Below are 13,684 nucleotides of genomic sequence, written 5' to 3' on the forward strand. Positions count from 1 at the left end.
TTTTTCTCAAGCAAAAAAATCCAGTTTCAGTTGGCATTGTTGTCCAATAGGGTCATCCTCCCCCCACCTTCCCCATTTATACCTAATTAACTGCTGTGTAATTGCTTCCCATAGTTGGTCCACTGTTATATCTGATTTTTCCTAACAACTTAACAACCAGCAAGGTTCTTTTTCATTTAATTGAAGATTTTTAAGATAATTAAAGTCATCTATCATTTTCCAAATGTACTTAATTTTGCTCTTTCCATTGTTTGTTAGTCTAGAAGCCGTAACCAAATAGATTTAGATTCAGCACCATCTGCTCTGCGTCACGACATTCTAAAGATACACACTGGCAATCATGATTTTTTTTCTCCCTCTTTTCGGCTTAGGGTGTATGGCACTTAACTGTTTAGCATCCATCCCTAGTGTGGTTTATGCTAGGTTTCTGTTAACTCATATGCAAGCAACTCTTTTTATTCCTTTTTTCGCCTAGTTTTTTCCCCCTAATTTTTATTCCTGGCTCACGATTTCAGGTGTTTACATAAGGATCTTAAATGTGGCACAATCTGTCTTGCAGGAAGGATGTTCCAAATAGTGGTGATGTTCAGACCAAGGGTAACAGTCTGAGGATACAGGCATCCTCGGATTTTATTTAATCATTCAGACTTTTATTTTTCTATATTCCTGATATTTATCTTATAAATGTCATTTATCTGGGTCTGAAGAAGGGTGTTGACCCACAACATCACCTATCCATGTTCTCCAGGGACCCGCTGAGTTATTCCAGCACTTTGCGTCTTTTTTTGTAAACCAGCATCTGCAATTCCTTGTTTTTTTCTATTTATCTCATTCTCCTCTCTGACTCACACTTTACTTTTAAACCGGCTTCAACTCCACCAGTGCTAGCAAGCAGTACTTACTCTGAAGAGGAACATGATAAGACCACATAGAGTTGCAATTATAGTCATAAAGCAAATTTTTTCCTCTATCATTTTTCTGACATCAGTCCAATCATCTGATTTTCTCTTCGTACATCAGACCTACCACACTGCTGAATCTTCACTGCACTTTTCCCATTGCAAACTTCCTCAAGAAGATCAGACAATACACAAGATGGATGGGAAGGTGTGAGAGGGCAATGGGCCAAATGCAGGCAAATAGGACTAACCTAAGGTGGGCCTGCTTCCCTGCTGTACATCAATGATGCTATATGACTATAACTCAATGAGGTCTCATCATGTTCATCTACATTTGTCGTAATACATTCCTGTCCATGTACTCAAATCCTCTCACTTTGAAAGGCAACGCACCATTTGCCACCTTCTCTGTCTGCTGCAGATGCATACTTATTGACATGGACTGGTGCACAAGTCACCCAGATCTCATTTGACCTTTTCCTAATCTATCACTGTTCAGGTAGTAATCCTCAACTGTGGAGTTTGCACGTTCTCACTGTGACCACTTGGGTTTCCTCAGGTTGCTCTGGTTTCCTCCCACATTCCAAAGATGTGCCAGTTTGTAGGTGAATTGGCCTCTGTAAATTGCCCTGAATGTTCTCAGTTTTAGTTTACCAATACAGCATGGAAACAGGCCCTTCGGCCTACCAAGTCCACTCCAACCAGCGATCTCCTATACACTAGTTCTATCCTACACACTGGGGACCATTCACAGAGGCCAAATAACCTACAAACCTACATGAATTTGGAACGTGGGAGGAAACCGGAGCACCCAGAGAAAATCTACGCAGTCACAGGGAGAACGTAGAAACTCCAGACAGTCAGCACCCGTAATCAGGATCGAACCCGGGTCTCTGGCGCTCTAAGGCAGCAGCTCTACCCACTGAGCCGCTGTGTGCCCATCGTGTGTAGGGAGTGGGTGAAAAAGTGGGAATGGGCATGGGAATGGGAACTAGTGGGAATGGCAATAGTCAGCATCGACTTAGTGGTCCTGTTTCCACTTTATCTCTAAACAAAACCATCAGCTGCAGATTTCCCTCCAAGTTTAATACCATGTTCATTTGGAAACACCAGCAAAGCTAGATGCTTTATTCCCCATCCTTTCAACAATTTGTTATTCATTACCTTATATATTATTTTAATTGCTAATTGCTGGTGGGCCAGGGGTATAATTAATATAAATGGGCACAAATGTTTAATTGGTGCATTGGGTCTGTTCTGGTAATTGGTGAGCTCGAGCTCTTGAATCATGTTATGTTTTATCATATATGTCGCTTCTTGCAAAGGGTTAGCTACAGTTCTTTTCATTCACATTTGCCCGTGACAAAATAACAGCGATAAAAATGAAATGCTGTTATTACCTGTCACCAGGCTGAAAGGAATTGTTACCAAAGCACCTGAATATCTCAGATCTTTAAGAACTGTTTGCTCTAATTGGAATTGCAATTTCTAAAAGCATAATACCATAGGTGCTGGGAATCTGAAATACTCTGCAGGTTGGGCAGCATGTGACTTTACTTTAGACTTTAACAGCATGGAAACAGACCCTTTGGCCCACCTAGTCAACGCTGACCAGTGATCGCTCCATACACTAACACTATTCTACACACTAGGCACAATTTACCCACGTGGTCACAGGGAGAAGGTACAAACTCCGTACAGACAGCACCCGTAGTCTGGGTCGAACCCAGATTGAACTCGGGTCTCTAGCACTGTAAGACATCAACACGACCACTGCGCCACCATGTGAGGAACAGAGGTCTGAATTAATGTCTTGCAGTGGTCAAGGTCAGGCGCAACCCAAAATCAGCTGGCCCTCAGGCGGATTTTTTCCCCCATAATCACCCGACCCGCTGAGCGCCCGCCCTAAGCACGGCCGAGCGCCCGCCCCGAGTGCAGCCAAGCTCTGGCTATATCCTGATGGAAGAGGGGTGAAGAGGGACTGTCCTGGGTGAAACTCGTCCTTGATTGTGCTGGTGGCCTTGCCGAGGCAGCGTGAAGTGTATATGGAGTCAATGGAAGGGTGGTTGGTTTGTGTGATAGTCTGGGCTGCGTCCACAATTCTCAACACTCTAAAAGACATGAAAGATATGTTCAGTCGTTGTTTATCATCACATATACCGAGGTACAGTGAAAATCTTTTTTTTGTATACCGTTCAGTAAATGATCACTTTACATAAGCACAGTCCTAGATTAAGTACAAAGTGTATAGAAATAGTCCACTGGCACCATATACGTCACCAGGTTTTGGCGCCTTTTTCATAGTCCAAGTTGCTTTAAGCGCAGCTGGCCATAAAGGCCCATTATCCTGGCAACATAGGTTTCCTCCACTGCTCTGTGCCACTACAGGTCGCGTCCGGTCCACACGCTCGGTCTCCTGGGGCGGCCATTTTGATTTTCTATTTTATTATATTCTGATTATTATTTTATTTATATGATGTTATTTTATTCTATTTGGGTCTGAAGAAAGGCACAGACACAAAACGTCACCCATCCATTTTCTCCAGAGATGCTGCCCGACAGTTACTGAAGCACTTTGTGTATATCGTTATTCTATTCAATATTCTACATTGGTAAAAAATAGTTGTATTCGCTACCCCGTGCGGCCAGCAATAGTTCCTGTTTAGATGTAATTAGTTTAAATTGTATTTTTTGTGTAAATTGAGTGTTATAATAACCAGTACTGCCATTCTTTCCTATGTTGGGTAATTACAAAGGAATAAATCTGCAATATATTTATCATAGTTAAATCCCATCTAGCCAGGAAAAAAAATTGCTGATAACTAATGTAAAGGAAGAGGACAGAAATGTATTTCTTATAACATTTAAACCTAATTAACTGGAGTGCACAATTTAAATTGTGAACGCCACATAGAGGCGGCAAGCCAAGCTTTGATGCCCATGTGCACTGCATATTTTGGACATGTTTCTTCATCGTGGCACTTCTTCCCTTTTCTCCTGCAGATTCATTTGCCCTGGATGTGGCTCTAATTTCGGCAGCTGTGTTCATTTGTCTCGCTGCTATGGTCGCCATGTGTGGGATCTGCAAATGGTGTCAACACAGGCTGGTAAGTTCACCTTCTGCATTGTTCAAATGGTTGATTGAACACAAACGTGCATGCATGTGACATATCTGTGTCACTTGGAGGCAAATGCCAGCTCTGTTACTTTGTATTCCCACACTTTCATGTAGGATGTAAAGTCAGGTATACAATTTACTTTTGTTCCTCATTGCTGAATAGACAACTGTTGGTTGGAAATATATCGACTTCCTGATGATTGTTCTTAAATGACAATCATGGAAGATATTTGGTGCAGGCGTGAAATAATATTTGTGAGAAGAATATAAGGTACGTAAGTGAAAGGAATTATTAATGTAATGTAGTTGCAGAAATCATTAACAAGGCAAATAAAGGGTATTCCCTTGAGTCCCTTGAGGCTCTCTTGTCCCTTCCTCTAACATGTTGACAAGAATGTGCGGTATTTAGATGAAAAGGATTATTGATGTAAAGGAGTTGCAGAAAGAAACAAGGCCACGTAATCAACAATGCAAATCAAGGATGGTCACTATTGTAAGCTGTTAGAATACAGGTACACCACTGATTTTCTGACAACTGATGGTCCGGCACCTCCTTTAATCCGCACAAAATTACGAGAGCGCCAGGCTGGTTCATTGGACAGCCACAGATTTAATTTACATTTAATATTTGTTTTATTTAGGTTTCCAGCACCCCGTGGTGCTTTAAAGACACGGAAGGGGTGTAGTAGTGGGTCAGAAAGGTATTGTTGAAACATAATTGCATGACCTCTGTTGGTCTGGCAAAATGGATAATCCAGCAAGGCTCTGGAACCAAGGGTGCCTGAAAATCGGCGGTGGCCCTGTACTGGCATGTCACCAGAAACAGATACAAGATTCAGTCAAGCAAATGCCAGAGTGGGTCGTCTTTATGTTTTAAAAGTACACTGCGCATACTTACACACACATATTCACGAGACTCATAAGATATTAATGCATCATATGACTCAAATCACACCATCTGGTACACTCAGTTCTTAATGCTACAAGTTACCATTTTATCTATCATCATATCATATCTTATACTATTAAAACTCTGTGTGTGTGTGTGTGTGTGTGTGTGTGTGTGTGTGTGTGTGTGTGTGTGTGTGTGTGTGTGTGTGTGTGGGGGGGGGGGGTGGGGGGGGGGGGTGTGTGTGTGTGTGTGTGTGTGTGCGTGTGTGTGTGCGTGCGTGCGTGCGTGCGTGTGTGTGTGTGTGTGTGTGTGTGTGTGTGTGTGTGTGTGTGTGTGTGTGTGTGTGTGTCATTTTGCCTTTGAAACATAGTTTCTCGAAAACCAGACACAAATACGCTGAGATTTTTACATATTTCGGTAGCGATTTAACTTATGATTTCGCAAATCGACTCCTCTCTAAATTTGATCAATTATTTCCCCAGATTTTTAATAGAGTTGTTCACAAAACGGACTGTTTAAAAAAAATCAAACCGTTGCGGCAGCTGCGGACGTCACAATGCCCTTGCTCGCGGCACCGTCCCCCCCCCTCCCCCGCTCGATTAAAGCAGATTTTCTCAACGCGCAGGCGCACTTTCCACCACATTTCCCCTCCCACCTTCCCCCCTTTTCGCCTCCCGCTGTGCTGCGGTCCCTAGATCAAGAGGGAGTAATGACCACCAGAGCCACCTTCTCATCGCGTGCCCCGGCCGCCCGGCTCTCCTCCAAGGAGGAAAAGAGCATGATATTATCCTGGAAAATAGAACAGAACAGCACAAGAACAGGCCTTTGGCCCACAATGTCTGTGCTGAACATGATGCCAAGACTAGCGCTTATCTGCCTGCACATAATCTATATCCCTCCATTCCCAGCATATCTTGTCATAGAACCTGCATTCAAAATTATATATATAATGGAAATCACATTGTTTCTTCTGTATCCTACAATATTTGTGACTCACACTCATCCCTCCCCAGAATCTCCGTACAGTATGCTGTGTCTTTCGTTCGATGCTTCGCAATTTCCAACTGCCTGGCCAAGCTTTTAGTCTCTTGTTTATGTCACCTTTGCTGGAATGTTCATTTTTATATCCTTTGGTGATGTAAGACGTGTTGATGTAGTACAACTGAAAATTGTCAATGAACAAGGGGAACTACTAGAAACAAAGAACTGCAGATGCTGATTAATACCAAAGATAGACATAAAGTGCTGGAGTAACTCAGCGGGTCAGTCAGCATCTCTGGAAAAAAAGGATGGGTAGCATTTCAGGTTGGGACCCGAGTCTGAAGAAGGGTCCCAATCAAAAACATCACCCATCCTTTTTCATCAGACATGTTGCCTGACCCACCGAGTTACTCCAGCACTTTGTGTCCATCTAAGGAGAACTACTATTTTGGCAAGTTTCCTCCTTCCTGTTGATAAATGTAAGGGCACTATTACCACTCGTTAACCCACTCTAGTTCACATATCCCCTTTACCTCAAACCATGACAGTATATTATCTATTTATTACAATCCTTTAAATTACTTCTTTTAACCAGCGTGTGTATGAGGGATTTTGTGGTTTATGTGTGAACTAATCAAATATCTCATTCAATCTTATGTGTCGGAGCCAAGATGAATGCAGAGGTGCTGAAAATAGCTCTGGCATTCCAAGAAACACATTCTCTTGCACTGAACTTGTACTGAATTACCCTTCCTTTGTACATTTTCCTTAGATGAGCAACGACCATAAGTCATAGGAGCAGAATTAGGCCATTTGAACCAACGAGTCAACTCCACCATTCAATCACGGCTGCTATCTCTTTCCCTGTCAACTCGATTTTCCAGCCTTCTCCTCAAACCTTTGACACCCTTCCCAGTTTTGCAAAACAACTTAATTGTTCAGTCAACACCATTCCATAGCCTGCTTGAGTTTTGCTGCTTAGACTCCTTGTTTGACCGCTGAATGAAAAGGTGATCAACAGCTCATAACAGCTCTTGCCACCACTTGCCCTGCACGTCGTTCTTTTACGGGTTTCCAACTCATTGTACAACAGATACACCAAAATAATTTTCATCAGGAAATATAGACCAAGACCCTAGAATAAATAAGGGTTACGTTTTCGAAAATAAAATCAAGAATGATTTCGACAATCAAAATCTAGAACAGTGTTCCCCAAATGGCTCTTAAAGCTGGGTCAAATTAATGATGGGAGGTCAGTGCTCAATGAGTCACAAAGGATATGGAGCAAGGGCAAGAAAATAATGTAGAATGACACGCCAGTCATGATTTAATTTAATAGCAGAACTGCTACACGGGTGGGTTTAAACTAAATAATGGGGTGGGGGAGACAAATTGGAAATACAAGGATAGAGTTAAAGGGAAAGAGAGTATAGAAAAAGTTAAGAAAGACACCAGAATTAACAGGATAAAAAGCTCATAAAGGGATAGAGTATAGCCAAGTGAAATAGGAATCGATGTGAAAGGTGAGGTGAGTAATGGATTAAAAGTATTATATATGAATGCGCAAAGTATAAGAAGTAAAGTGGATGAGCTTGAGGTTCAGTTAGAGATTGGTAGATATGACATTGTGGGGATTACAGAGACATGGCAGCAGGAGGATCGGGACTGGGAAGTGAATATTCAGGGTTATACGTCCTATAGAAAGGACAGGCAGGTGGGCAGAGGAGATGGGGTAGCTCTGTTGGTGAGGGGTGAAATTCAGTCCGTTGCGATGGGTGACATAGGGACTGACGATGTAGAGTCACTGTGGATAGAATTGAGGAATTGTCAAGGTAAGAAGACACTAATAGGAGTTATCTACAGGCCCCCAAACAATAGCCTGGATATAGGGTGCAAGTTGCAGCAGGAGTTAAAATGGCATGTAACAAAAGTAATGCCACTATGGTTATGGAAGATTTCAATATGCAAGTAGCCTGGGACAATCAGGTTGGTTCTGGACCCCAAGAAAGGGAGTTTGTAGAATGCCTCCGAGATGGATTCTTAGAGCAGCTTGTACTGGAGCCTACCAGAGAGAAAGCAATTCTGGATTTAATGTTGTCTAATGAACCAGATTTAATAAGGGAACTCAAGGTAAAGGAACCGCTGGGAAGTAGTGACCATAATATGATGTTTTAATGGGCAATTTGAGAAGGAGAGAAACTGAAAGAAATTTGCATTAGGCTAGAAATATTATTGGGTAGACTGATGGGACTGAAGGCTGATAATTCCCCAGGGCCTGATGGTCTGCATCCCAGGGTACTTAAGAATAGTTTCTTTATTGTCATTGTAACATGAACCATGTACAACGAAATTAAAAATGTCAGCCAATCAGTGCACCATTCAAACATTTCTAAAAGCTAACGATACATACAAGGTAAAATATTTAAAAAAAGATAAACAACTAAAATAAATATCATGAAAATAGCACGCATAAACACCCAGCCCTACATCCTTCTGTCGATTTCATAGTGTACCACAGTCCCTTAGTATGTATCGCCCCAACGTTCCTTGGTGGCTACATTTAGTGCCTTTATAGCAGTGGGGTAAAAACTGTTTTTAAGTCTGTTTGTCCTTGTCCTTGTAGATCTGTACCGTCTGCCTGACGGCAACAGTTTAAACAGGGAGTGGGAAATGTTCTTTATAATACTCTGGGATTTTTTGATGCAGCGGGAACTGTGTAAGTCCTCCAAGGTAAGGAGAGGGCAGCCGACAATCCTCTGGGCGTTGTCAATGGCCCTCTGGAGCGCTTTCCTCTGAGCCGCTGTGCAGCTGGTGTACCACACGCATACACAGTATGTTAGGATGCTCTCAATGGAGCACCGATAAAAGGACAGCAGCAGTCTCTGAGTGATGTTATTCTTCCTGAGCACCCTCAGGAAGTGCAGTCTCTGCTGGACCTTTTTCAGCAGCGCAGAGGTGTTCACGCTCCACGTCAGGTCCTCCTCAATATGGATTCCCAGGAAGCGGAAATCCGCCACCCTCTCCACACAGTCCCCTCTGATAATTAATGGTACCATGTCCGTTTTATTCTTCCTGAAGTCTATTATTATCTCCTTGGTCTTTAAGGTGTTGAGGAGCAGGTTATTTTCTCCACACCACACTGTCAGCTGCTCCGCCTCATCCCGGTAGGCGTACTCGTCCCCCCCGGAGATGAGTCCCACCACCGTAGTGTCATCCGCAAATTTGACAATGGTGTTGCTGTGGTGGGCAGGGGTGCAGTCATGTGTGTAGATGGTGTAGAGCAGGGGGCTCAGCACGCAGCCCTGTGGAGAGCCGGTACTGAGGCTGAGGGCTGTGGATGTGTGATGGCCCACTCTGACTCTCTGGCTGCGACCCGACAGGAAGCTATTTATCCACATGCAGGTGGAGTGTGGAAGTCCCAAGTCCCCCAGTTTGTCCACCAGTTTGTGGGGAAGGATGGTATTAAAGGCAGAGCTGTAGTCCACAAAGAGCATCCGCACGTAGCTCCCCCGCTGCTCCAGGTGGGACAGTGCAGCATGGAGAGCTGTGGCTACAGCGTCCTCTGTAGATCTATTCGCTCTGTACGCAAACTGGTGGGGGTCAAAGCTTCGGGGCAGGAGTGATGTGATATGACCCCGGACCAGTTTTTCAAAACACTTCATCACCACTGGTGTGAGTGCGACTGGCCGGTAGTCGTTGAGGCGTTTTTTGTGGGGTTTTTTGGGCAAGGGGACTATGGTTGCGGACTTCAGACAGGGTGGAACAGTGGACTGGGCCAGAGACTGGTTGAAAATCCTCGTAAAGACTCCAGCCAGCTGTTCTGCGCAGTCCTTCAGCACGCGTCCAAGGAAGTTGCTTTAGAAATTGTGGACGCATTGGTGATCATTTTCCAATGTTCTATAAATTCAGTACTGTATCAGTTCCTGTGGGTTGGAGGATAGCTAATGTTATCCCACTTTTCAAGAAAGGAGCGAGAGGGAAAACGGGGAATTAACGGGGAAGTAAAATGATTGGTGCAAGTCAGCATGGATTTATGAAGGGGAATTCCTGCGTGACTAATCTTCTGGAATTTTTTGAGGATGTGACAAGTAAAATGGATGAAGGAGTGCCAGTGGATGTAGTGTATCTGGACTTTCAGAAAGCATTTGATAAGGTCCCACACAGGAGATTAGTGGGCAAAATTAGAGCACATGGTATTGGGGGTAGGGTATTGACATGGATTGAGAATTGATTGGCAGACAGGAAACAAAGAATAGGAATAAACGGATCCCTGTCAAAATGGCAGGCAGTGGCGAGTGGAGTGCCACAAGGCTCGGTGTTGAGGCCGCAACTATTTACAATATATATTAATGATTTAGATGATGGAATTAAAAGTAACACTAGCAAATTTGTAGATGACACAAAGCTGGGTGGCAGTGTGAACTGCGAAGAGGATGCCAGGAGGTTGCAGGCTGACTTGGACAGGTTGAGTGAGTGGGGAGATGCATGGCAGATGCAGTATAATGTAAATAAATGTGAAGTTATCCACTTTGGCGGCAAGAACAAGGAGGCAGATTATTATCTCAATGGTGTCAGATTAGGAAAAAGGTAAGTGCAACGTGACCTGTGTCCTTGTGCACCAGTCACTGAAAGTAAACATTCAGGTACAGCAGGCAGTGAGGAAAGCTAATGGCATGTTGGCCTTCATAACGAGAGGATTTGAGAATAGGAGTAAAGAGGACCTTCTGCAGTTCTACAGGGCCCTGGTAAGACCACATCTGGAGTATTGTGTGCAGTTTTGGTCTCCTAAATTGGGGAAAGACATCCTTGCTATTGAGGCAGTGCAGCGTAGGTTTACGAGGTTAGTCCCCGGGATGGCAGGACTGTGATATGAGGAAAGATTGGAAAGACTGGGCTTGTATTCACTGGAATTTAGAAGGATGAGAGGGATTCTTATAGAAACATATAAAATTATAAAAGGACTGGACAAGCTAGATGCAGGATTTTTTTTTACAATGTTAGGGAAGTCCAGAACCAGGGGGCACAGTCTAAGAGTAAAGGGGAGGCCATTTAAAACTGAGATGAGAAAAAAACTTTTTCAACTAGAGAGTTGTGAATTTTTGGAATTCTCTGCCACAGAAGGCAGTTGAGGCCAATTCACTGGATACATTTAAAAGAGAGTCAGATAGAGCTCTACGGGCTAGCGGAATCAATGGATATTATGTGGGAGAAGGCAGGCACGGTTTACTGATTGTGGATGATCAGCCATGATCACAATGAATGGCTCGAAGGGCCAAATGTCCTCCTCCTGCACCTATTTTCTATGTTTCTATCTAACATGCTTGCCTGATTGGATGACCTATTGGTATTCCAAATAACGTAATCCTATTCTATCTTGATATTTTTATAGAATTATAGATTTGACTGTATAAAGCAGTTAAAAAACGGGAATTGATTTGAGATGACTTCTATACACTCGAGATTTACAATCTGTGGGGTCAGATTTGCCGATGATCTCAGTTTGAAGTTTATTGGGAAAATATATGATTTTAATATTGCAATATGTACTCTAAACCACTGGAGGACACTACAAGCTTTACGGAGTGCATTAGCTACATGTACATCAAAGAGTAACACATTCACTGTGATAATCTAGAGGTATTATTTCCAATGTATCTGTGAATATTTACCAGATCTAAAACATTGTACTTTTGGGAAACTGCAAAATTACAGTGTTAAATAAGTTAATCTTCTCATCACCTTGATTAAAGCTAGATGATTAAAGCAACCAGTGAGACGATAATGCATTTATTTTATGTGGTTTTCTACAAGGTGAATATTCTACCATGTTTCTATAAAGGAATGGGTTTGCATTGGTTGATGGATAAAGATTTATTTGAATAGATGCAGCCTGGAAACAGGTCCTTTCGCCCACCGAGAATGGGGTGATCGCCCAACCAGCGATCACCCCATACACCAGCTCTATCCGGCACATTGAGGGCTCTGCCGTCGCCGGGACGGCGGCCCGATGTTACAGGCCCCCTCGCCGGATGATGGAGCTCCGGCGTTGGGAGGACACTCTCAGCGGCTTGGAGTGTCTGGAATGGTCGCTTCCTCCCCAGAGACCGCAGCTCACGAAATCCACAGGCCATGCTGGTCGGAGCTCCGACACTGGCGGTCTCGGCGAGAGATCACAGGCTCCGCGGTGTTTAAACGCAGCACCGCCCACAGCTGGACGCTCCGCAACGACAGCTCCGCGATGTAGGAGTCGGCGGTCACAGCACTCGGAGCTTACCACACGGCGACCCACGTAAGGCATCGCCCGCTACGCGATGGTGCTTCAGCGCTGGACCACCGGCGAAGCTGAGGTTCCGGGCGGTCCCGGCAGGAAACGCCGCTCCAGTCCCGTTGGTAGGCTGCGAGGAGGGGTCGAAGATGCGGCTCGGAGGAAAGCCGCATCTCCGACCAGGTAGGGACTGAGAATGTTTCCCCCCCCCCCGCCCTAAAAAGCCTACACCTCCAAAACAAAAACTTTTAACACACTAAAAATAAAATAAAGTTAAGGTGAGAAGGGCAAGATTTAAAAAGGTCATGAGGGGCAACTTTCTTCACATATGGGTATATGGAAGGAGTTAAATCTATTAAATCTTTGCCCCCCTCATCTTGACTGCCACTGAATGTCAGGGGTTTGTAGTTTGATTCTCTCTTGTTGAAGATAGGAATTATCAGGCACTTCTGGAGCATAAATACTGCCTGCCACTTATCAGCCCATTCCTGAATCTTGCTATATGAGGATATGAATGCTTAATTGCTGAAGAGTTCCAAAAGAATAAAAGAGTAGAAGAAGTGAAAGAGAAGGGACAATTTGGGAAGCAAGATGGTGCAGGTGGGAAATGACCATGGCACATTTCCAGGGACCTGGTTTCAATCCTGCCCCCTGGTACTGTATGTGTGGAGTTTACATGTTCTCCCCGTGACTGTGTGGGTTTTCTACTGCTTGCTTCGGTTTCCTCCCACAGCCTAAAGAAGTGTAGGTTGGTAAGTAAGGTGGGTCGATGGGTGGTAGAATCTGAAGGGGATTTAATGGGAAAGTGAGGAGAATAAAATGTGATGAGCATAGGATTAGTGTAACTGGGAGTTTAATGGTTGGTGGAGACTCGGTTGGTCAATAATTGTTTCTATGCTGTTTGCCTCTGAATCTATCTGTGATCGGGTGATAGCACGAGAAAAGGGTGAGAAAAGGAACAACGGGTAAGCCAAAACGGGGTGATCATAGAACAAGGACAGAAACAAAGGAATAGAAACAGAATATGTTGAAAACACTCAACATGTTACAGGGCAGCACTGTGGAGAAACTGGTGGAGATGCTGCATCAAAGCACCAGAGACCTGAGTTTGATCCTGATCTCAGTTGCTTCCTGTGTGGAGTTTGCACGTTCTCCCAGTGACTGCGTGGGTTTCTTCCGGATGCTCCGGTTTCCTCCCACATTCGAAAGACGTATGGGTTTGTACATAAAATGGCCTTCTGCACATTGCCCCTAGTGTGTAGGGAGCGGATGCGAAAGTGGGATAACATAGAACTAAGGTAGACAAAAGTGCTGGAGAAACTCAGCGGGTGCGGCAGCATCTATGGAGCGAAGGAAATAGGCAACGTTTCGGGCCTGAAGAAGGATTTCGTCTACCTTCGATTTTCCAGCATCTGCAGTTCCTTCTTTAACATAAAACTAATATGGTTGGAATGGGCTTGGTGACTCAAAGGGTTTGTTTCCATTCTGTGCCTAAACTAAACTAAGCTCAGCCACGTAGCATCTCCATA

At 44.0% G+C, this 13,684-nt stretch overlaps 1 protein-coding gene across 2 annotated transcripts in view; it reads left to right on the forward strand.

Moving 5' to 3' along the window:
• syt7 (synaptotagmin 7) overlaps window positions 1-13,684 on the forward strand; it is a 403,875-nt gene that overhangs the window by 215,385 nt on the left and 174,806 nt on the right. For both annotated transcript variants that reach the window (XM_033039047.1, XM_033039046.1), the window contains exon 2: window positions 3,903-4,006. In XM_033039047.1, the coding sequence (XP_032894938.1) occupies window positions 3,903-4,006 (104 nt within the window). The remainder of the gene's footprint in view (window positions 1-3,902; window positions 4,007-13,684) is intronic.

The sequence above is a fragment of the Amblyraja radiata genome, chromosome 20 (genome assembly GCF_010909765.2).
Source record: "Amblyraja radiata isolate CabotCenter1 chromosome 20, sAmbRad1.1.pri, whole genome shotgun sequence".
NCBI lineage: Eukaryota > Metazoa > Chordata > Chondrichthyes > Rajiformes > Rajidae > Amblyraja > Amblyraja radiata.